Source organism: Copadichromis virginalis, linkage group LG1 (assembly GCF_057382275.1).
Source record: "Copadichromis virginalis isolate Kocher_CV1m ecotype Utaka linkage group LG1, C_Virginalis_male_GT1.1, whole genome shotgun sequence".
NCBI classification, from domain to species: Eukaryota; Metazoa; Chordata; class Actinopteri; order Cichliformes; family Cichlidae; genus Copadichromis; species Copadichromis virginalis.
This window is the reverse complement of record NC_140618.1, coordinates 19,078,450-19,103,976: the sequence shown is the minus strand read 5'-3', so window position 1 is coordinate 19,103,976 and position 25,527 is coordinate 19,078,450. Positions and strand designations below refer to the sequence as shown.

Here is a 25,527-nt window from a genome sequence, read left to right as displayed (position 1 = left end):
GTGTCCCATAATATTAGCTTAGGTATTATGTCAAAATATGTTTGCTTTTTCGGTGGGTTTTTTTGTTTTGTTTTGTTTTTTTTGTGTGTGTGTGTGTGTGTGTGTGTGTGTGTGTGTGAGCAAGTAACTCTACGCTCCTGTAGGTGGTGCAGTGCAGTTTTCTTCTCAGCGTAGAAGAAGAATGTCATCCTGCTGTAACTGACTGTCCTGCTTGTTCTTTCTTCTGTTTTTTATCTCCTCGGGTTTTTATCTTTGTGCGTCTGCTCCGCAGTTACAAATACATCGATCAAAAGGCTTCCTCGGTGAGCTATGAAAGTTACAAATAATTTTTAAATAAAATTTTTTTAAATTTCAAATGTTCCCAGCTAGAAGGTGAACACACTGTGAAGCTAGCGATCGGCCTCTTCTATTATCCGATATGGATTTTTCAAAATAATAGTATACATATAGTTAGTTTTCCAGAGGAAAAAAAAGCACTGAGCGGTGGTGCAAACGAATTTGCTAAGACCTAAAAAGACTTTTCACTTTCCTCACATTTTTGTGCCTTTGTGGTAAAGAGATGAGTGATTTCACTACTGTTTTCACATGTTTCAAAGCTGTGTGCTGGACTGACTTGAGCATTTAAAGTGTCTTATAACTCTTTTGTTGTTCTTTTAGGTTCACTATTGGGAAATCCTAATTTTTTTTAAAAGAATAATAAATCATGTTTCGAAGAAGACTGCCTTTCACACAGTTAGCCTTTGTCACAATGCTTGGAGTTGCCGGTGGAATTTACATCTACAGACCTTATTTCGAGACTGTGCCAAAGACATCCGGAGAGCAGATCCAGGACAAGCCAAAGAAAGAGAATGAACTGGACTGAAGGAGTTCGAGAAGGCAGGAGGCTGCTGGACTGGAGGCCAAACAAAAAGACAAGATCACCATGGATTAAGTCATACTGATTCCTGCTGTTTGTGATTATAAATTTACAGAATAAATATTTAATAATTTCATGTTCTCATATCTGTTTCAGAATGACTTCTAACAAAATTAGTTACTCATCAGTTTCTTAAAAAGAAAAGTCTTTTCCTTACACTCTAACAGTTGTCTGTAGGAGGTATCTCTCATATGAGTAAATGCTGTTACCCATGAGACTGTGAGCCCATAAAGCTTAGACATAACTTAAATTGATCAAACATTACTAAAAGCACTGTAACAGCCCTCAAGTTGTCCTTAGTTTTCTTGCTGAGTGTTATAAAGTGCCACATTCACGTGTAGACATCTGCAAAGAGAAAATGAGGTTTGTGGTTCTCAGAAGCCTGAAAACAGGTCACATTTTGTTCTGCCACATGAAATACATTTGTGTCTCTTCATGGAATAAATGAACTAACAATGCAACTATATAAAAAATATATATACATTTGTAATTCATTCAATTATCATTAATTATAAGCACTATATAAACAAAACCATGGTTGAAGGGAGACCTCGAGTGGAATAACCTCTGATATCTGATAGGCCCCCATGGCGTTCCTCACAAAATTGTGTTGTGATATCAGTGCAGTGTGCCCAGATCAATTTTTTTGTAAAAAAAAAAAAAAAACTCAACACAGGTGCCTATTTGAACTACACCAGGTCTGTCAAAGATGCAGTTCTAGACTTTTCCCATTTCCTGTGCTTCTAACAGAAAACCACAAAGAAACACAAAAATATGACTGTTTTTTTTAAACATCTAAACAATTAAGTGATCAGAACTATGTAATTACTTCCCCCAAATGTAATAATATATAGCCTACACAGAGTTTTAAAAAGGTTTTACCATTTTATCAACTAACATGTGCTTCATAGCTTCAGACAAGTGATTTCGTATAGAATTACTCATTCAGCAATCATTTTCAGGGGACCAGCTACATTATGAATACATATTGCCAACATAGAAGTGGTTACAATGTTTTCACCATTTACAGAAATAAAAACTATTCACCCCTAAGAATTGCATCTTTCAGGGATTGAACTCAAGAGTGTCACTGACAGCACTACACTGTTCCAATCCAAAGACTGGGTAGGGTCCTCATCATGCTCTCTTCTGTATACTTTGAGTCATAAGATAGAACCATGACTTAAATGTGTAGTTGAGCTAGGTATTTATCTATCTATATCTAACAGTAATCACAGAATTCTTACTTTTGTTTTACAGAATGTCAGAATTTTAATTTAAAAAAAAGGCAGAATCCTGACATTAATCCCAGAATTCTGACTAAAAATTTAGATCTCAGAATCCTGAGATTATTGTCAGAATTATAATAAAGAAAAGTCAGAATTCGTAATTAATGTCAGAAAAATTATTTTAAAAGATCAGGATTCTCATGTAAAAAGTCTGACTTTCTGTTGGTTTTTTAATATCCTGCATTACATATACTTATGTACCATGCCCCCCTGCCTGTTGTTCGTGGGACCCCTTTGTGCCCGCTACTTTAAAAAATCCTGGAAACGCCCCTGCGCTGAATATCGCGTAATTAAAAAGTGCCTCAAAACGAGCACATGGCGTAGTTACAGTTTGCATTGGCGCGGTTATCACTCCGCCGTATGTAGTTATTAGAAAATGTGACGTTTCCTGGGGAGTTATCGTGTGTCAGTTGAAGCAGTGCGGTCTGGTCCGGCTGTGTGTTGTAACTGCCGTTTCCTTCAGCTGACGTTAGCCGTGAGGAGGAGCTGTTTCTCAGCACGACCACACCGACCGAGTTACCACGGCTGCTCACTGCTGATGAGGCTGCTCTCATGTCGACTAAAAGGCCAGCGGCGACGGACAAAGTAAAACTTTCATTTCCTAACTTTCCCTAAAGTCTTCAGGGGCCACTTTTTTAGCCACATTTTTAAAGACGCGACAAAGCGCCCAGCAGCAACGCCCCGCGGCGGGTGAGTATACTCCAGGAAATATAAATCGAAGAAACCAGCCTGTAGCATCTGTCAGCAGTTAGCAAGAAAACTTTTACCTCGCTCGAATATGTTGCTTTGGGACTGCTTGTGTTTGTGTGTGGTTAAAGTAAAGGAGCGCTGGCGTGGGGAAACGTTTTAGCACCTGCTTTATCCTCTCCTCAAATAGCCAGATAGAGCTCGTAGCTTTCTCTACACTTGCTCGATAATTGAGCAGACTGTTGAAACGTGTGAAACTCTGGCTGTCTCCAGCTCTTATCACACTTCTCTGCCATGCTTAGACCAAACTGGTGGCAGCAGTTTGTTTGATAGAGGAAGCTGCCATGCAGTTCTGCCTTCTTCACAGGATCTATGTTAAGGTTTTTTTTGTTTTTTTTTTTTGTTTTAAAATTTTTTTTTAAATAAGTGATTATTTCTTGCCTAACAAGTCACGTGATCAGAAGTGACACACACGAGGACCAGCTGATGATTATTAGATTCTATCGGCCTGTTTTCGGTTAATCGATTGGAGCGTGGCAATGGGTTTTGTGCGCCTCTGACTGCCTGCTGCTGATAAGTCCTCACAAGGTATTTTAATGACTAGATCGTTGATGCAGGACTTCCATATCCAGTCAAATACATCACTTGTGTAGCACTCTTTTTCTTTTCTTTGTTTTTTTTTAATTTTTTCTTGCCTATTATGCTTGAGGTTTATGGTACTGGCACATCCGGATTTTCCCAAGGAGCTGCCTCCTTCTGTTTTGGACAGCTGCCCAGGGTGGGTCTTCCACTTTAGCTTTGACAAATGATTAAAGCTGCTTTTTGTTTGCATGGATGGCAGCCTGACAGAAATGGCCTCTAAATCCATTCCCATGCATATCAAGGTACAGCCCTGAGATCTTTTAGGGTATATTATACAGCTTTTTTTTTTAAAGATTTCTTTCTAGACAGCTCTGGACAAGATGTGGAAAAAACAAGACTAAATTAAGGTCAAACAACATGGCAGAGGTATGACATGTGTGATAACAAATGTGATAAGAAAGCTATCAGAAAAGTTTTCAATGTTGTCATTTAAGGACCTTTTTTAAAGAAACAACATAGATTAGTTAAAGCTGCCGCTTAACAATTTTAAAAACCTATAAAAAAGCTTTCCACCATCAGTGCTAAGTCTCATCGCAGTTTGTGAAATGGTCTTAACCTCTAATCTGTTTTTGTCTTCCTGGTAACACTTTTCCCACACTTCTTAACATGTCCCCAAATACGATTTTTCCTCTGTCCAGTCTTGCATGTAATGCTGTAATAACAACAACCTCTGCATAGCTTTTTTTATGTTGACTATATGGAAGCCTGTTTATTGATTTTTTTTTTTTTTTTTTCAGTGGCATAATTTTTTTGTCATCTATCAGTCAATCTTTTGAGTTGGGCATGGGGTGGGCAACATAAACAATATACGATAGAAACGATATAAATTTGGCCAACGATAGAGATTTTGACTATTCCGCTCTACTGTGATAGCGCATGTTGATGATGTCATCAAGCTGCTCCTGTTTTGGTCGAAAGCATCACAGCGGCTAAAACCATTATCATCTGCAAATTATGCTGGGCGACAGTCATAGCAAAGAGATGAAGCACTTTTGAAATATGGGGAAAGCCAGAAACTGCACTTCCTCCACTTCTGTAACATTGATTCATTACTGTTGAATTTTCTCGCAGCTGCCCTATTCCCATGTTGTTGCAGTATATTAATAACTAACCTTGTATTGTGGATGAATAATCGCAGTTGTTCTCCTGACTGAAGTTTGCCCCGTGTATAGCATCCTGCTATGCGATTGCATTTGTCCCTAACCACCAGAATCCCTCACGTTAACTTTTATCGAGTGGAAAAAAAGTTAGCTGTGTCGCTAGCAATCACATAGCACAACATTATATACCAGGTAGTCCAACTTCAGTAACCCTGCAAACGCCACTGCTGTTTAGTTTTCTGTCTTCATTTATGTTGGAAGTGATAGAAGAGCTGTACGTTTTAATTAGTTTCAAAAATCTTTCAGTTCATGCGTACATGTTAGTTTCAAAGTCCAGCTGACTGATGAAAAAGTGACATCTCACCTTCATGAGGACAAACAAACTACTTCTTTGGGACTGTTTCACATTTTTCTATTAGACTGTGTTGTCGATGCAGACAATATAATACATGTACAAACGAGAGTAATTTTGAAGCTGGTGACAGATCATCCTAGCTGATAGAAAGGTGGAATATCAGGTTAGATTAGGAATGCAGGTGTACCACAGATAAAGATGTTCAGATGCAGTTGTTTTAAAGCAAAAGCGTGATGTTTTGTTTGTTTGTTTTTTAGCTTCCATTGGGGTAAATTGGTTAAATATCCTTTTTTTTTTTTTTTTTTTTTAGTTCACTGCACCATAAAATATACAAAAATAAATATAGCCTAACACTTAATTTAGGTTATAGAATGGGATCTCAACATTGGTTTGCTGTGCAATTTAAAGTTTCCTAGAACTGTAACAATTAGACAACCAAAAATTATTTAAAAACTATTCAGATAATTAAATATGCTTTTTTTTTTTTTCTAAATCTCCTTTCTAAGCTTCCAAATTTTGAATATTAAGCACACCATCAACAAAACAAATGTCATAGTAATCCTCCTTCATTTATAAAATGAAGTTGTTAGTAATGACACCATCCATCTATCGGCCCGTCCAGCCAACCCTGGATGGGTCGCCAGACTGCTACATAAAGGGGCAATTTAAGCACCACCCATTATCCTAACCTGCATGTCACCTTTTGCCCTAATAATGAGATAAATGTACTTAAATCCAGCAACAGGCTTAGTTCGCATCTATGGAGGCATTTCATACCGGCTCCATAGTGTAGTGGTTAACACACTTGTGTTACATGTGACAAGTACAGTTACAAGTTCCCTGGTTTGAGGCACAATTCCAGCCTCAGGAGTCACAAGCTTGTAGTGCCAATCCCAGTCTCGGGGATTAAATGGGAGGGTTTGAGGGTGGAGCCATTAGACAAGTATAACATGAATTACAACTTGTATGTCGTGTCTGCACTATGTGTCTTTACTCTTATTTTAGGTTGTGTAGTGGTTAGTACTGTCACCTCACAGCAAGAAGGGTAGTGGTTCTACTGGCTGTCTGAGGCCTTTCTGTGGGGAGGTTACACGTTTACCCCGTACCTGTGTTGGTTTTCCCCAGACAGTATGGCTTCCTCCCACAGTCCAAAGACACACAAGTTATTAAAATGGTTATTGGTGGACCTCTGAGTCTCGGCAGCACTTGGATTCTTACACTGCAAGTAAAGAGTTCAGATCTCCTACATGAAGCCAGCATGTAATACGTTTATTTTAGAGCGGTGTACATCCAGTGAACGAGGAGGACCCTTGGTGTTATTGATTATGAAAGATTTGCATTTTGTAAGGCAGTAACAAGGACATGACTGCTGCTGCTTCTTCTTTTTGATGCTCACAGCTAATGTTTTCTTGCCTAACACAAGAGATCATACTGTGCTATCAGAGCATCCTTTTCACAGCTATACTAGGTTTGTGAAGTGCTGTATGACTGTGCAATTTACCTCAAACTTTACATTTTAGAACAGTGCCACGCATATCATGTAATGCATTTTCTTGATGTATGATGATGTGCCATTTTTTTGTACTTAAATGAAACGCAATAAGAACGTCTCTGATTAGCTGATAATAATCTGCAGAAATGTGCTGACACAATCTTCACTGTGGTTTTGCTCGACTGTGTCACTGTGACCTGTTTTACCCGAAGCACATTTCGTATATTGGCTCAAGCTTTTCCGTCAATTTAAAAAGAAAAAAACAAACAACATAAACAGGGTAGGTTTTTTCTTTTCTTTTTCTCTTTAGTAACATGTGGTCCTGTTATCTTTAGGTACATAGTTGCCAGTTTGCTATATGGTAGCAGGAAAAACCTTCATTAAAAAAGAATACTAATGCTAATAATGAATAAATTCTTTAGTGTATCTTCGTAGATGAAGTATATTGGCCCATTTTCTGAGCACTAAAAACAGTAACTGGTCTATTTGTAAAACTGGCTGCAAGTCCTAGAAGGTTAATCCAGTGCTTTTATTAAAACCATTGATTTAAAACTGAAAGTTTTTTTTTCTCTATTACAGAGTACTTTTTGACTTGTCATAAATGAAGAAGCACATTTTTCAGTTTCTTTTCCAGTGAGACACAATACAAGGACTTTAAACTCCTTTAGATAAACATGATTTTTATTAGTGAACATCTTAACAAATGTAGTAATTAGGTTAACTTATATAATGACTTTTCCAACATTTTGCTGAGGATGAAACAAAAAAGAAATGCTGTAATAAATTCTACTTTAAAGGCTGTAAAGGCTCTCTTGGAGAGAAGAAGGACAACTACTGTCTAAGCGAAAACCCTTAGTGATCCCTCATGTGTCAGAAGTATTGGAACAGCTAAGACACATTTTTCTCTAAACACCACATCTCTGTGGCTTTCGAACCCAGAAATAAGCGGCACCAAAAATTGCTCCACCTCAAGGATCCGGTCCCCTGGCACAAACAGAGTAATGTAGTGTACGCTGTTAAGTGCCTGGAGGATTCCTCTGATTTATACATCCGGGAAACCAAACAACCTCTGGCTAAGCGGATGGCACAACACAGAAAAGCTAACTTGTCAGGCCAGGACCCCATGGGCTATTTACACCGACAGATCAGTGGACACTCTTTCAATGATGAGGATGTAAACATCCTGGACAGGAATGAACACAGGTTTGAGGGGGATGTCAAGAAGGCCATTTACGTGAAAAGAGAAAGATAATCTCTGAATCAAGGAAGGGGCCTAAGGGTATATCTTTCATCATCTGCATCACCAATGCTGTGATTGCAGCCATTCCTCAACTCTGTGAATAGTACACATGGTTACTGATCAATGGTCTTTGATCAGTAGTTGTTGATCAATGTTCATGACAATTTGCATATTAATGATCAAGAAACTGACCTCACAGCCCATGTTTGTCAGTGGTGCTAGTTTCAGTCATTGTGCAAATGTACTGTTTGTAAGATTGGAGAAACCTGCAGTCAGCTGAGACTGAAGGGGTCACTTGGATGAGTGACAAAATGTTTCTCGCCCAGATAACCAGAATCAGCTTTTGGGGTAAAGGCTCTAGTGTTTACTTCTTGATTAAACTATTTAGATGGTTTTGTAGTCACTTTAGTTGTTGATCTACATGCATGTGAGCAGTTCAGCCACACTTCAAAATTTACATCATTTCCAAATATTTGGGACACTGATTAAAAGATAAATAACAAGCAGTGTGCAATAATTCATATTTACACTTTATACCCAAGTAAAAATACTACAAAGAAGAAAAATTATGCAGAATTTCAGTTGCGTGCTAACACGTTTCAGAAACAACACTTTTCCCACTGTGTTGCATCACCTCTTTAACAACACGAAGTATATGGAAGCTGAGTGAAACAGTTTTACATTGTTGCTTAATTCAGCAGTTGCTTAACAGTTTGTAGCCCTCTTTGTCATTTGTTTATTGTTATGTAATGCACTATTGGGTGGCCAGTATGGACTGCTGGCAGGGCAGTTTAGTACCTGAACTCTTACCACAGAATGGTGCTGTTGAAATATGTGGCCTGCTGCCTTTTGCTGGAAAAGATTGCATCTGTACACATACTGTTCCAAAGTCACTGTAAGTATATTGTTTGGCATTAATGGTGCCTTCACAGGTGGGCGAGTTGCCCAATGTGTGTGCTCTAATGCCTTCCATAACATCACAGATCCTGGAAAAGGATTTAATTGGTCAGGCTACGGGACAGTTTTCCATTCAGTCCATTTTAAATTAGCCTGAGCCCAGAGAAGTTGGTGTGTTGTTTGCATTTGTTTTGTCTTTGCATCGGTGGCTACAGCGAGGAGCCATGCTCGCTGATGGTAGCTTTCAGAAGCGCTTCTGAGGAAATTTCTCAGTATTTTAAACAAGGTGTGGAAATACCACAATTTTTTTTCCAGTATTACGCTATAACATTTCTAAACTACTTCTTACAGTTTTTCACAGAGTGAACTCCATCCATCCTGTACAAGATGCTCTATTTCTTCTCGTGTTTTTTTTTTTTTTTTTTTTTTTTTTACAAACCTGTTTCTGACCTGAAAAAAGTTAAAGGATTACACTAGTTTTTGCTTTGATGTGATGTTGTGGTGTTTTAATCGGTTATATGGTTTAAATGTTTATGTGGAAATGGAGTGGCAGTTAACCCCCAACAAGGAATTCATGAAACCTCACAGTAGCATTTAAAGTGTGCAGTTTGCCCTCCTGTTTCTTACAGAACTGCCTGTGCTTGGACTCACGCAGAGACTTTTCTGCATGTTTCAACGTGCTAAACTTTTGGTACCTTCACACCAGTCATTAACTTCTTTTTTTTTTCTTGGCATCTCATAGGCCAACTACAGGGTTTAGGGCTCTGGCCTGAAAGTTTTCTAAAGGGCAAAAACAGCCCCTCCTCCATGTTTCTCTGTAGGCTTAGTGTAGTCCTATAATCTTGTTGGAGTTCTTTCCCTGGAGTTCTCCAGACAAATTTTCAACCATCACATCCATGTAGGTCGAATTTAGACTACAAAAGGTTATGTCTGTTTTCTTATGTTTTATTTGAAATTAATCTAAGCTGTCATATTTAGTGTTGGGTAAGTTACTTTAAATTAGTAACTTAGTTACTTTTGATAGAAGTAACTAGTAATATAACTAAGTTACTTCAAGTTACTCGTTACTTTCAAAGTAACTAGTTACTAGGGAAAGTAACTTTGGTTTTACTCAGAATTCTCTTGTTAATGTGTTGCTTCTGTAACTGGATACCCAGCAAGAGTGCCAGTCTTCTAGCTTGCTTACTTGCCACAAGTGCACTGTGCCACCTACCAATAGAAAGGAAAAGATAATGTGCATATTTCCACGAGAGAAATCCCACGCCTGGACCGTCGTTGACCGCCGCCATGATTCTAGCCTACATCACAGCGTCATGTGCGCTTTTTACATCCAACACAAAAACTGCAGTCGTGGTGCTTTTGATTGTACTCAGAACTCAGAAATTCTGCCCTCTGAATAGGAATATGTAGGTAAAACCAGACTGCAGATAAGCTGCATACAGGGCTGGACTGGGACAAAAAAATCGTCCTGGGCATTTTGACTAGAGACTGGCCCACCATTATAGGAAAAATCATAAAGCCTTTGATTGAAAACAAACACTGTTGTGACAGTGATGTACACTGTCTTGATGGTATATATGCATCAATCTATCAATCGTTCGTTGTAAGACTCAGATAATTATTTTTTTTAAAAGCTAGACATTGTAAATGAGAATAAGAAAGAAAAGTATTTCTTTGTGCCCCCCTCTCCCTGTTAATGCCCTACCTGGCCCCTGGCAACACTTTGCTAGACCCGCCCCTGCACAGTTACCAGCAGCTGTCAGCTACTTAGAAAAGGATCCTGGTGTTATTTGTCTCTCAGAAACAGTTCATAACTTCCCTTCAACTCATTCATGTTAACTAAAAGTTAAACCTGTTTCTCCATCACCTGTTCAGTTCTGATGATTCAGTAAGGACATCTCCTGGTTTCATCTTCATGTTTCCCTCTCACCACATATCCAAACGGATATCATGACCAGCAGCTTTTACAGCTGTGGCTCCAGCAAACATCAGCTGATACTAGAAAGTAATATTAAATAAATTCTAACAACAGCTGATCAAGCTTAAACGTGCTGCTGTTGTTTAACACGACATCTGCTGGTTTCTTCTTTGTGGCGCGAAGTCGGCGATAAAAAAACAAGAGAGAAAAGCCGATCAGCTGATCATTGATCAGTTTCATGATTGAAGTAGAAACAGGAGAGGGAGGGGGCGAGAATGAAAGAAGAAGAGGCAGCTGTGCAGCAAAGACACAGAATAACTCCAGCTTTGTGTCTTTTTCATTGTAGCTGAAGTCCGGGACAAACGGTGTTCCTTTTCACCTCAATACAAAACGCGTGATATTTTTTCTGAATACGAGACAATTCTGTTTTTTAGGGGACGGTTGGCAACTCTATTTTGTTCATAAGGTTAATTATTAAAGTTCAACATCAGTAACATAGCACTCGCCCAGCTGTATAGAAACTCCGTCATGATAGCTAGTACGCAGTATGAAAAAGTCAGCACAACAAAAATAAACTCCACCTAAACTTGGTTTATATCTGACCCAGATAGACTGCAGGTCATAACTTCTTACCTGAAGTTCAGTTCACCTGACACTCGGACCGGCGGCCACCTCGGGTCTCTCCTCTTGCCTCCCCTTTCCCTCAACCACCTGCTGGCCTCCACCACTTGCTAATGTTACTGAATCTGTGGAAGCTCCGTGATAGCCACCACACGAAGTAACGAATAACGAGCCTATCTAAATCCCAGTAACGATTAACGCGTTCCTGATTTTGGCATAATAACTAGTTACCGTGCTCGTTACCACAGTGGTAAATGGTAAATGGCCTGTATTTATATAGCGCTTAATAATAACGTAGTTACTGTAACGCGTTACTTAATAACGCGTTAGTCCCAACACTGGTCATATTGTTTGAGCTAATACATGGTTCTCAGTATGAACTTGTCTGATAGATCTTGTTGATCTCTGTGGTGAAGAATCTAAATCTGTAAAACACAAACATGAACACACTGCTTTAAGAGCAGGAGTTTCAAGATGGCCGTTACGCTGATCTTTATATGGTGGATTCCTATATTAAATATGCATACCCTGACCTTTTGTGGTTTTTTTTTTTTTTTTTTTTTTTTGTGGACCAGTAAAAATATACTGATGGCCCAGTGCTGAGCACTGTGCTCTGATCTGCATGATTTCTTTGCCATATTAGACATAGCCCCTCAATCTCACAGAAGCCCCTTTTACCTACTTTTCTAATCATTGCTTTAGGAGGAGCACCCAATCCGAATAAAGTATGGCTTAAAGAGAGGGTGGTTTTAAAATGAGAGGTGCAAGTGAGGGGCTGCTCCAAGGCCCAGTATAAGATGAGCTTATTTTGAACTTTGCAACACTATTCCCAAAAATATGCAGATGGAAATGGGTATAATAGGGCTAATCTAACAGACTATAACTTTACATGTCAGTTATTTTAATTTCAGACTTCTAGGTTATTGCATGTTTATGAGATTGATTTTGTGTGTGTGTGTGTAAACATGCAAACAAGGTTAAATATTAAATATGTGTCATTAAGTTTACATTTGTATTGATAAAAGATAATAATACTGATATATCCCCTTTATTTGAAATGTAGAATGAAAGTAGCTTCTTTCAGGATTTATGTAATGCTGATTGCAGTTGAGCCAACCTGAGTTTCTTCCAGGAGACCTAATGGAAACACCAAGGCTTTTAAAGTTATTATTAAAACCTTGTTTAGAAGTTTTAACCCGCCTGAGTGAAAACGGACACACGAGAAGGAATGTAGACGTCACTGTCGTCTGACTTGGTGCTCTTTGCTCACTGTTTATGGCCACATCCGTGCTTAAAGCAGGCATTTCCATCTCAGGGTGTTTATCGTGGATCCTGATTTTGCACTTAGTCTTAAGCTGCTTATTATAGTCCCAGATGGAGAGTTCAATGAGCGATAGAGTGAAAGAATGTAAGACTTGTCTGAATGCTTTTCTATGCAGTGGTCATATGATACATCTCCGCCATCTTTTAACTGTTTTGATTGGACCTATTCGACCATTACAAATGAAAATGTTACATCCAGCAGCTACAACACAGTCCGTGTCTTATTGAGTTAGGAGTCTAGTGTCCTTATGCTAAGGTAAAAACAAATTCAAGTATGTAGAAAATAATATAATTTGCTCAGAGAATTTGTAACTACGTTAAAGCTGTAGGAACATAAAGCATTGTCTGTGTCAGAGTGCGTGTCTTTAGTCGGAGAGGAATTTAAAATGCTTCCTGTCACCGTGTCAGCAAGATGAAACCACTCTTCCGTCACACACAGATTAGCCCCACATTGCCATTCACTGTACAAATCTAAGCCTGGAAGGCACTTAAAACTCTAAAAGAAGGAATGCATGTATCTTGCCAATTTTCACTGTAGTTTAATAGAACATGAGTCTATTTAGTCAGACTATATGATAAAGTCTGAATATGTCCTGCAGGTTTTAAATGTGTCCTTGATTCAACACAGCTGATCTAAATAGTTAAATTACCTTCTCAACATGTGTTGATGTTTTCCCAGAGGCCTGGTAATGAACTAATCATTTGATTCAGGTGTGCTGACCCAGGGTGATATCTAAAACCTGTAGGACACCGACCCTTGAGGCCTGGAGTTCCCCACCCCTGCTCTAGTATCTAAAGGGGTACTTAACAGTAAAAGAAATTTCATTGGTCCTTTTTGGAGTTCAAAAAGATGTTCCTACATAAAACAAAATTTTGAAGACTGGTTGCATTTTGCCCTTTTACAGACTAACAAACAATTACACTGCAGAGAAAAATAGCTCTAAGACTGATCTTTTGTGACGTGGTTAAAGGTTTAATGTGCCTTTTACAGTGCTCTGAGTGTAATGTTGTGGTGAGGTTGAATGCTGCGGTTGGTGTCTGTGGTTACACGGTCATGTTTAGCGCAGTAGATCCGTGGTTAGCATCTTATTTTACAGCAAGAGGGTCCCGGGTTTGAAGTCTAGCAGAAAGTCTGAACCCTTCTGTTTGGAGTTGTCATGCTTTCCAAGATGTTTGGTTTCGCATGTGTTGGCCTAGTAAACAGTTCCACACAAGATTTTTTTAAAATCACGAGTTTTACCAATTGCTTTAAAAAAAAAAAAGTTTTTTATATTTTTTGTTTTTTACTTCAGATGATCTGGAGCTGGCAGGTTGAAGACTAGCTAATGTCTGAGCACTGTCCCGGATCTGAAAAGTTTTAGACCGCAGATAAGTCCTCTTCATGTGTGAAGAGGACTTGTCAGTGTTGTTATTTGAGGGAAGACTGAGTTCATGTGAAAGCATCAGAAAATAAATGCAATTAGAGCAGGGCGATATGGCCAAAAATATTTATCACGATATATATTTGAAAATTTGCGATAACGATATAACCGACGATATAATTGATGCGAGACAAAATACAACTCCACAACATTACTAGCGCAAAAAGACAACCTTCCATTTATTTTCACTTAAACAAGAAGCTGGTTTTTATGTACATTAAAGCTTTATAAAAATGTAACAGTGCAAATGCAAATTCCTTGCTGAAAGTTTAACCAAAAGGCATTTCCAGTAGAAATGGGCTGACATATCCTGAGCATAACCACGTATAATATGGTTATATGGTTAAAAAGAGGTGCTTTGCAACATTAAACTGCAGTGTGCAGTACGCATTTTTCGGACCATAAGGTGCACGGGATTATAAGGCACATTAAGCGAAACAAAGCAGTCAGATAAATCAAACTTTATTAAACTCATTCTTCTTGCTTCCTCCACTTCTGTACCATTGATTCATTAATGTTGAATTCTCTGCAGCTGCTCTATTCCCATGTTGTTGCAGTATATTAATGACTAACCTCGTATTGTGGATGGATTATCTCAGTTGTTCTCCTGACTGAAGTTTGGTCCGTTTACAGCATCCTGCCATGCGATTGCATTTGTCTCTAACCATGAAGAACCTTCACGTTAACTTTTATAAGTGGAAAAGTGTTAGTGTTCGTCCTCCAGCTTCACTGTTTATGTTATGCTAACATAGCTGTGTCGCTAGCGATCACGTAGCACATCATTATATACCAGCTAGCCCAACTTCAGTAACCCTACAAACGTCACTGCTGTTTAGTTTCCTGTCTTCATTTATGTTGGAAGTGATAGCAGAGCTGTACGTTTGATTTTTTTCAGAAATCTCTCAGTCAGAACATGCTATATCATGCTTAGGTAACTAGCGAAACTAGCGAGCTAACTTCCGCTAGCTTCCTGCTAACTTCTAACTCCGTTAAATGTAATAACTTTTGTTTTCATGGATGCCTGGAAGTTAAACTTTATAGTTACACCTGGTAAAGCAGCAATGCTGATCGTTTTATTAAAGATGAAAGAATTTAGACAGTTTTTAACTCTAAGTGATGCTGCAGTGTTGTTTGACCTGAAGCATACGGAGTTTAGGACCCAGATTACTCCCAGATTTAAGAGCATCTTAGTCCGACAAATATGACAATAACAACGGCCGCTTGCATGTTCTGCAAAAAAATGTGCTTTGTTGTGTATCTGACGGACAAACACCAAACCAGTTCCACATCACGGAAGTTGCACCATTTTTACAAACCAATTCTGGTTCATCTGTTTCACTCAACAATCGGCCATGTGCGTATGAAAACAAAGGCACTGCGCATGCGCGTTTTACTCCCATTCTATCGCGATATTTCATTTTCCTATCGTTGCCTAACATTATACCGGTATTACCGTGAACGGTATAATATGGCCCAGCCCTAAATGCAATTGTAATTAAATACTTTAAAATCTGCTGCTTGGACTGGAGAACGGTAACTTACATTATCTTCACACTGTAGTGGAGCCAGAGCTCTAATATTTATCTAAGACAGGGTTGGGGAACTCCAGACCTTAATGGCTGGTGATCCTGCAGGTTTTAGATGTGTCCTTGATTCAACACAGCTGATTCAAATGGCTAAATTACTGCCTCAACATCTCTTGTAGTTCTCCAGAGGCCTGGTAATGAACTAATCATTTGATTCAGGTGTGTAGACCCACTGGAGTTCCCCACCCCTGATCTAACATATGCAGATCTTTACATCTTTAGAAACTTGAAAGGCTGCACACAGAGAGTTGGTCAAATACTGGTCCAAACGAGCTGTCTCTGGGATTGTCTGTCAGCACACTGCTAAATCCTGCTCTTGTAATTCCCATCATTCAGTAACATCTGACAGAAGTCTGCTTTAACCAGCACCAAGTAATTCATACAGACGGTATATATGCAACTTTTTTTTTTTAATTCATTTAAAAAAAAAAAAAATTATTTTATTTTTTTACAGTTGTGCATTTCATTGATAATATGGTCGGTCCCCCCCCCCAAAAAAAAAAATCCACTGCACACTAGGCCCTGCCATACGGCACAACATTTAGCAACCACTGGATTTGCGTAACAGAGCGCCTGTCTTTGGCACTCCACTTCTAGACTTCTGGTTCTTACTGATGAAGACATAAATGTCTATGTGGCAACTATAGTTTTAGCAAATATGAACAACCACAGGACTAATTAATACTTTAGCAGTGAACTGTTTTCTATAGTACATAAACACATCTTGTTTTCCTGGTGTGTGCATGTTTGCGTTTAACCTACAGCATGTACTGAATAATAATAATAACCTTTACACAGACACAGTAGTTCATTGGTACTTTTGCTCTTTTCATGATGAGTGTACCTTTTGAATATTAAACGTGTCATATATTGTAGAGTTTCTGTGTTTGAGGTTTTTGGATAAGACATGTACTAAAACTTTACAAGAGTTATGTTTAGTTCTAGTTTTGTACTTTTTCACTCCACTCTCTGCTTAATTTCTGAAGAATAGAGATATGACTATGGCTTCACTTTTCCATTTATATTTATTTATAAGATTGTTGGCTGACTGAGTTGTTTTGTTCATGTGTTTCAGAAATTAAGGCCTCACTATGTCTGATGGGGAATATGATTACCTCATCAAATTTTTAGCCCTTGGTGACTCTGGCGTGGGGAAAACAAGCTTCCTGTACCAGTACACAGATAGCAAGTTTAACTCCAAGTTCATCACTACAGTCGGAATAGACTTCAGAGAAAAACGAGTGGTGAGTCGGTGCTCTTTCATTCAGCTCTTCTTCTTTGGCATCAAAGCAGTTTAAGAGGACATCAGGTGTGAGGGAAGTGACCTTAAAGAAAGTCCAGCAGACCCAAAGCTGTTTCCACTTGATTACAAATCGACAAACAATGTTTAAAACACCAAAAACCTTGAAAGACCAGATGTTAGTCACTGGATAAAACAAATAAATTTAAATTGCAATCTACTGAAAACCAAAGCAAAACTATTTTGACGTTTTGAACACACTTTCTTAACTTCATAAAAGATTTAAATATAACAGAAAGTAATTATGAATAATTGTAAATGTAAACCATCAAGTGTTTGGTTTGTTATGTTTTGAATGGACTCAGTTTGCATTTGTTTTTTGTTTTTTTTAAATAAATAAGAGCTGTTTGCATATGGATAACCATGTACAGCATTAAGACAAATGGCTTCCTTTTTATTTTATTTTTTGTTTCTGACTTTCTGTTTTAATGTTGTCAGTGTTTTTGAAATCTTAATGAACATATTACTCCACTCTCACGCTGTACAGGAAGCCTGATCAGGAGCTTAAACAGATTCCCAGATCATTCACTCCACGTTACAAAAGCCTACCGGTGAATGTTGCAACAGAAAGTAATGACTAATACTGCTGAGAAGCAGGCAGCACCCTCCTTAAGAATAAACACTTCATACCATTGGCAAACAGCTGAGCACATCTCATATTTACTTTAATGCTGCTGACCTTCAGCTCTGAGAAGAAAACCTGCTCCTGTTATATGTATCGGTCATTATCTTTCTTTTCAATGCTTGGTCTGAAGGATTTGAATGTACCTCTTTTTTTCTTTTTTTTTTTCGTTAAACATAAAAACTTTACTTTTAAATATAAATGAGTGCACAGCTGGGGAATATTTTGTTTTTTTGTTTTGGGGAGATGAACAGAAAACTTTTTTTTTTTTTCCCCAGCTGTTTTTTTGTTTTTGTTTTTTTTTTAAATTAATACATGGGGTAACTGCACTTCTCCATCAGACACCAAGCTGCAGTTTTGCTCAGTACACTGTGTTTAAGAATGGAGGAGGAGGAGAAGCCGTGATGGAGGATACACAGGCAAAAGTTTACATCAGAGGTGTGAGACACAGCTGGAATATAGAAACCACAGAGGAAGGAGGACTTTTGGAACAACTTGTCCTTATTATATTCATAAGTTGTTTCAGTTGTTTAAGGTGTTCAGAGTTTTTGCACCTCACCATTTGTGAGAATTTTAAAAGAACAATAACATCTTGAGAGTGATGTAGATTTTATTGAAAATATATATATTAAATAAACTGACACTGGTATCAAGTTGTGCTGTAATTTGACTATAACAAACTATTCATGCAACTTCAAAATGAGGCTCAAAAATCAGGAAAACATTTTCTTAAATGTTTGCTGCCTCAACTTCTTCCTCCCGGTGTCTCTACTTGCCTACTCCTCTGCTTGTATCTCTGGTGTGCGGAGACACAAGGAGTGGAATCATAGAGAGAGACGAGTTCCCACTTCAAGCGTTAAGTCACATTTCAGCTCATCCGGCTGCAGGACTGATGAGCTCCTGCCACGGGGAACTGTCCGTCGTCCATCTGTGCTCACATGAGTCATTACTCCTCCTACAGTGTGGGTCATTATTTAATCAAACTTGCACACAATGAGAGCTCACACAATATAAACTCATTATCAAGGTCACATTTGCTGTTTTATGGGCAGTTGTCTCTGACCTTCTAATTATTAAAGTTTGATGAATCTACAGTTTTTGACAAACTCTGTAAATAATTGTGTCAACTATCCATCATCTCAACGTTGGCCATAGGTGATTAGCCCAGGAGGAGCCTTCTGCTCCTGGTTCATGGTTCCTGCTTCTCCAGGAAATTTTAAATGTCATTAACATAATTTTCCCTTTAGTTTCACTGCACTGATTTATGATGGAAATGTCAGAATTTTTGTTTAAAAAAAAATGCAGTCATAAAAAGCACAAACTGGCAGTACTCTAATTATTCTCACATTTTCTCATTTAACATTTAAACGCTCTGTCAACACTCATAGGCATGATTCAATGATTCATTCCTCTCTCCCATTTTTAGTTTGACAGCTCTGATTTGGTATCTGATAATTACATTTACACGGATCCCCTGTTCATAACTTAATTTAAACTTTACTTTTGAATAGTACAAAACTCCCTGCACAGTCATAAATATCAGGATTATCATAAGATTCATTAGCAAACAGAAACACCTCTAAACTCCTCAAACTGGCTGACAATTAGCTTGGTTTTCAGACCTTTTCTATCATCGTCTTTGTTTTGTTTCTTTTTCTCTCCCCCCTCTTGTTCCTACATGGTTAATGGGGTGGCTATATCCTCAACATCCCAGTTTAATATCTGTTAAATTAAGTATATGTATATTTTTCTGTTTCTAAGCTGTACAAATCACCTGGTCCAGATGGCACATCAAGCAAAGGACAGAAGATCCACATGCAGCTGTGGGACACTGCAGGACAGGAGAGGTAAACTCTGTTCTAACTTCTTGATCTCTAACTTTTGTTTTTCTCCATTAAGTGTTTTTTCTTCCTCTGATTTCAGGTTTCGAAGTTTGACGACTGCTTTCTTCAGAGATGCGATGGGTTTCCTCCTCCTCTTCGACCTCACAAACGAGCAAAGTTTCCTCAACGTCAGACACTGGATGAGTATGTGTCCTAATGTGTTGAGCTGAAAGCACATTTTTAGTCATGAAAATGGAAGAATTAACAATCAGTTCACCGCTGGTGTAATTAATAAAAAGTGCACCAGTCACTGGATATTTACAAGGGCACCTGTAGATGCCCTTCTACTGATTTGTAAAGAAAGTAATCCAGATTTTATTTCTTGCCTGGCCTTCATCTCTCCACCAGGTTTTATGAAATTCAGCTCTGTAGCTTTTCAGTAATCTTGCTGACAGACAGACAAACAAACATCCACGTCGGCTCTGCCTTAGCAGAGAAATAATCTGTTTCTTGTTGACTGTGCACAAAGGCTTATTATGTCCGACTCGTGGAGTTTGGTTTTAGACCCAAAGTGTAATTAAACTTTTAATCTCCCTCTTATTACTCTTTCCCTACTCTAACCCCAGCTGTATCAACTAGTACGTGAATGAAACCTTGATGTGTTTGCCACTATTTAAGATATTTCCATGGAAACACAACTTTATGCATTTAAAAAAAACAACAACCTCTGATCGTTTCAGGTCAGTTACAGATCCATGCATACTGTGAAAATCCGGACATCGTTCTGTGTGGGAACAAATGTGACCTGTCGGACCAGAGAATGATCAGTGAAAACCAGGCTCGTGAACTCGCCGAGAAGTACGGGTACGTCTGTCTGCCTGCCCGCCTGTGATCCATCTGTACATGAACCTCTCCCTCAAACATTTGCCAAGGAGGCAGTGGCCGCTTTGTTTGCCAAAGTTCATGCAGGACAATGTTGAACTAAATTAGTCCTCCTTGAAAAACAAATATTTGTGCACACGTGTAAAATATCCTGCTTGGGACCCATCAGACACACCTTTACTAAAAATATAAACGATGCATTCAAGTATATGGCATCTCTGCCCATCTGCTCTGAATGTATATGTGACATGCTTTGAGTCCTCAAGTAGAGTAGAAAAGCACTGTATGACAATCAGCCAATGGCCTTGGCAATAACTTCTCATTTATATCTATAAACGGCATCATGTCTACCTGGCAACCACCTAACAACGGACTATAAAATGACATTTATACAGTCGAGGACGACCTCAGCTTTGCAGATGTCCCACAGACATTTCTCCCTTTTTTTTTTTTCTTTTTTTTTTTGTATTTATTTTAAATGAATTTATTTACTTTTAATATAGTCTGTGCCATATTTATCTGTTCATTTCTGTTTACTTAGCCTAGCAGGGCGAAGGACACTGTCTCAGCTGAACTCTGGACACGCGCACACATACATATACACTGATATGCACACACTCATCCCCCCTCCCTTTCCAAACGCCTTCGACGCTTATTCCCTTCCGATGCTGCACCCTTTACCCACCCCTGTTGCTTGTCATGTGTTTCTTTGGTGTATTAAGAGTTTTTTTTTCATGTGCTATGTGCAGAGGTGTTTTTTCTGTTCTCTAACTGATCTCCCTGTTGGAGCTCAGTCTGGGGGGAGTTATTATTTCTCCTCATCTTTCCTCATGTGGTGCATTTCTCCATTGTTATACCTCTCTGACCTGTCTTCTCCATGTGATGTTTTGTGTAATGTATGTATGGTCGGAGGGTAAGATGGTGCCGCCATTGCGTGCAATAGGTCGACAGCCTTATGAAATTTCCCCTTGTGGGACTAATAAAAGGTATATCAATTCAATTTATATAAACAATATCTAACACCCTTATCTCAGTGTGGTTAAGTATATCAGTTAACCGACTGATCAAACAATACTGTAGCAGTCCGTGTACTGTCGTATTATTATATCTGTGTATTTTAATAAGTACACAGCAGCAGATGGGTAATCCAAAGATGAAAACGTCTCCAGTAAGTCAGTAAATGACCTTTTTTTGCTGCTAATTAGTTTAGAAATAACAGCGTCAGGCTGTTTCAGGAAAACACTTAGCTCCATTTCACAAACTTAATCAACATGCTTAGTTCCACAGCTCTGCACATAAAAACTAACAAAATCAATACTCATGTTCTCAACTTCAGCTCCATGAAAGTCTTGTCCTGAACGCCTTCACTGCATCAAAACGGCGATCCTTCAGCTTGAATTTCATTTTGGGGTGGAGTCGGATCTGGCGAATGGGGCAGGTGGGGAGGGTAAAATTGTTTCGGTGTGCCCTTCTGTGAGCGGGGCGACGTTCAGGTCGTTTCGATGAATGACTCTGGACCAGTGTTTCAATGACCGATTTTTATTATTATTATTATTATTATTATTATTATTATTGCTTCTTATGAGCAGAGTCACAACTTTTTAATTGCACTCCTACGTCAACAAAGGTTTGAGCTACACTATAGCTGCTGTCTTTGATCCCTGTTTTGTAACTGAAAAATGTTTCCGTGCAGAATCCCGTATTTTGAGACGAGTGCTGCAAACGGGGATAACGTGAGCCAGGCCGTGGAAGTCCTGCTGGATCTCATCATGAAGAGGATGGAACGATGTGTGGACAAGTCCTGGATCCCCGACGGGACTGTCCGAGCTAACGGACCCTTCACCCCAGACCTCTCAGAGGGCTCCGACAGAAGCAGATGTGCATGTTAGGTTTATTTTAAACATCTGTGTTCATAGTGTGGGTGGGAAATGATGAAGAGGTGGGAGTCTGTATATTATTATTATCATTATTATTATATGCTCTGTGATGATCATTTGTGCCATTCAACCAGTGTGTTACACATTTCCATCCAGTTTGTCAGTGCTGAGTTAAATGCCTTTTGGATTTGGGCATTTAACTTGAATTGATTTAATGAGTCTTTTGAATGATTAATTCATGCTGGTTGTGATTTTGGGATATTTATTTCTTATGATGAATAGCTTAAATTTCCAGATCATATATTCAAAGGTGAACTGCAATGCCACAGGTTTTATGAATATACTTGCTTTAGAGATAAATTAGCTATTTATGGATCTTTAGGTTATGTTCTACTGATGCTCTTCTGAATGTTAAGCTGTAATCTCACCGGTGCCACAGCAAGAGGAAATGTAGCTCACAGTGACCATCCGGTGTTAGCTAGATGGACAAGTAACACTCTTTAATTTCCTTCCTAAATCTTTGTGCTTGTTTGCCTGCAAAATTACAAAACTCTGTTTCACTAAATCATCTAAACTTTATTATGTACAGTTAAGTCCAATAATTACTAAAAAAAAAAAAAAGTACATTCAGTAGTTAGAATGAATTAAATAAAGTGATTTAAAACAGGGCAATAACTCAGGAACGGGGATGATTCGGGTTATCTATCCTGCGGCTGAAAACAGACGGTTGCAGAAAATGTTTAAAAACAAACTTTTGTGCATATTTGGACTTTTTTGGGCTAAACATAATACTCAGTTTTATATTTTAAGCTAAAATATCAGTGTGTGGACTTTCAGATTACTTTTGAGGAATATTTTGGAGACTAAAAATGATCAAAATGGCTTCTGATTAAATAAATGCAGAAGCCTGTTGTTATCCCAATAATAACACTTGTGTCTGAAGAGAGGCTTTGACTAATTTCCTGAATTTCACCCAGATTTTCAGATTTATCATCATTTGTAGTATTCGTAAAGTCCCGAAGACCTTGACAAATAAATATTTATTACTCCAGAGGGGCGTATTACGAAGCAGGTTCAGCATATCCAGGCTTCCCTGGCGTTGCCTGGCTGAATAAAACTTAAAAACCCAGTGGTGTGGTGGGAAAATCAGGCTTTCTGCTTCAGACTCTGAGCACACTCGCATAAAACAGCGTTTTTGACAACTTGTTTAATGTCTGAAGCTTTTAAACATTCAAACGCTACTCGGTGTGTTCAATTCCGATGATTTCCCATCACTTTAGTTTATCGGCAGATTAAACCGAATGTAAATTATAGAATAACTACGATAACTCAAGAAGGATGTTACCTAGGATTTTCAAACTGTTTCTACTGCTACTACTGAAAATGTCAGATGAGTTCAAATCTCAGTGAACTTGACCTCGAAATCAGAGGTCAGAGCTTTTAATGCGACCTGACTAGATTACTGTGGTAAAACAAAAGTTTCTGCTCGTATTTACAGTATGCTCCAAGTGCTAAAGGAACACATTTCACACATGAAAGCTGCAGAGCCTTACCTCACTAACGCGAAGCCCAGCTGTAAGGTTACAGCAGTGCTAACTGTGCCTCACACTGTTGCTGAAATTCAGGCGGCTATGCAGAAATTTCACGTTGGCTGCTTGATCCAAATCTGCTGCTAGTCTGTTTCACACTGCTGGGTTTGCAGCTACTAGATAACAGGTTAGAAAACCGATCAGTTACATTTTTAGGCTTTATTCACCATGTTACAAAATCGTGTTCACATTGATCCGGTGGTAGACTGAAGTGAAGGGAATTTAAATATACTAACTCAAACTTTATTTTACTGCTGAATGTGATTGTGATAATTGGAGATTAACGATTTCCTGCAGGATTACACTTGGTCTTCCATTTTGCTGTTTAGATCTCTATCACTTAGTCTTTGTCTAAAGTTGGTGATACACCGGAGACTCATTTCTATGCAGAATTAGAGGGAAATCATACATCAAAAGCATCTTTTTATGTGAGTGTACGCAAAGCCTGAAGCAGAAAGTTAACAAAGAAAGCTGATACTGCAGGTTCAGGTTTTGTTAAGCTAGTTAACGCCAGAAAAGCCTGGCTATGTTGAGCTTAATTTGTAGGAATCCCCTCTGGCTTGTCCTTTGACTGTGTGTGGATACTGTTTATTTATCAGCACCTGTGGATATAAAAACAAAAGCACCTGTCGCTGTTGCTTAATTCTCAGCTCTTTCTTGGTTGCACACTGTTGCTGAATGTGTTTAAAACTGATGCGCTCGGATGCTGTATTATATTTAGGGCAAAAAAATGGGGCTTGCACTTTAGTTTACAATCAAGGTATTCATTTAATCTTTCAGATCAATTTTGTACCTCTGATATTTACATTAAACACTGAAGTTACATTTTATTTATGAAAGTTTGAGAGTGATGTTTTAGTTGAGTCACATTATTTGTCACCGAAAATGAGATTTGATCACATAAGAAAGGCAAAACTGAAATGTGTCATTGTCAGTTGTGCCATACTTTCATATGCGAAATGTGTAAATTATATCCAGAAATAAACATTTGTATTTATGTATCTGACTGTTTTATTTAATTATTTTCCAATTCTGAGTATAATTAATACCAGATGCTTGTTATGTTATCTGTGCCAATATTCAAACATGCAACACTGACACTCTGATTTAAATTCACAGATTTGTACAAAACCTTTCAGACATTTAATGAAAAATTAATACACATTTCTTTAGCTTGTTGTGAGTACACGAGAGATGGATTTTTTTTTTTCTTCACCATTTCTGTAGCAGGAGACTGCTTCGGTTTTCCCACAGGCCGCTACAGTTATAGCTTCCTAAAGTCTCATGTGTATATAAAAAGTATGTTATGACTTCTTAGAAACAAAAAATAATTCTGAAATAAAGGTTTTAACAGCAGGACCTTGGGTGTAGTCAGTCAATCACATGGCAGCAACTAATTTAGGCATGTAGAGATGGCCAACATAACCTGCTGAAGTCAAATTAAGCATTAGAGAAGGGAAGAAAGGTGATCTAAGTGACTTTAATCATGCCATGGTAGTTTGTACCAGACTCCTAATCTGCTGGAATTTTCTCACAGAAACCTCTCCAGGATTTACAGGGAATAAAAGTTGACATCTATCAGTCTGGAAAGGGTTACAGAGACATTTAAGGCTTTGGGACTCCAGTGAGCCACAGTGAGAGCCATTAGCCACAAACTGACAAAACTTGGAACTTTCCGAGGAGTGACCGGCCTACCAAAATTACTCCAGGAGTGCATCAACAACTCATCCTAGAGGTCAAGAATGATCCCAGAACAACATCTAAAGAACTGCAGGCTTGTCTGGCCTCAGTTAAGGTCAGAGTTCATGATTCAACAAAAGAAAGAGAATGGACAAAAATGGCATCAATGGGAGAGTTAGAAGGGGAAAAATCATTGATGACAAAAAAGAATACAAAAGCTCACATTTGGCAAAAAGATATTATGATGATACCCAATATTTTTTTTTT

General features: G+C 38.4%; 2 protein-coding genes across 2 annotated transcripts; both read left to right on the top strand.

The window, feature by feature from the left end:
• Positions 1-162: 162 nt before the first annotated feature.
• Positions 163-992, top strand: pigbos1 (PIGB opposite strand 1). Its single transcript, XM_085444889.1, has 2 exons — positions 163-302; positions 658-992. Exon 2 carries the CDS (start codon positions 704-706, stop codon positions 860-862), a length of 159 nt encoding a protein of 52 aa, XP_085301015.1. The 5' UTR covers positions 163-302; positions 658-703; the 3' UTR covers positions 863-992.
• A 1,504-nt stretch (positions 993-2,496) lies between these two features.
• rab27a (RAB27A, member RAS oncogene family) lies at positions 2,497-24,581 on the top strand. Its single transcript, XM_085453100.1, has 6 exons — positions 2,497-2,895; positions 16,563-16,731; positions 19,171-19,256; positions 19,333-19,436; positions 19,973-20,096; positions 21,808-24,581. The coding sequence occupies exons 2-6, from the start codon at positions 16,579-16,581 to the stop codon at positions 22,001-22,003; spliced, it is 663 nt and encodes a 220-aa protein (XP_085309226.1). The 5' UTR covers positions 2,497-2,895; positions 16,563-16,578; the 3' UTR covers positions 22,004-24,581.
• The last annotated feature ends 946 nt before the right edge of the window (positions 24,582-25,527 follow it).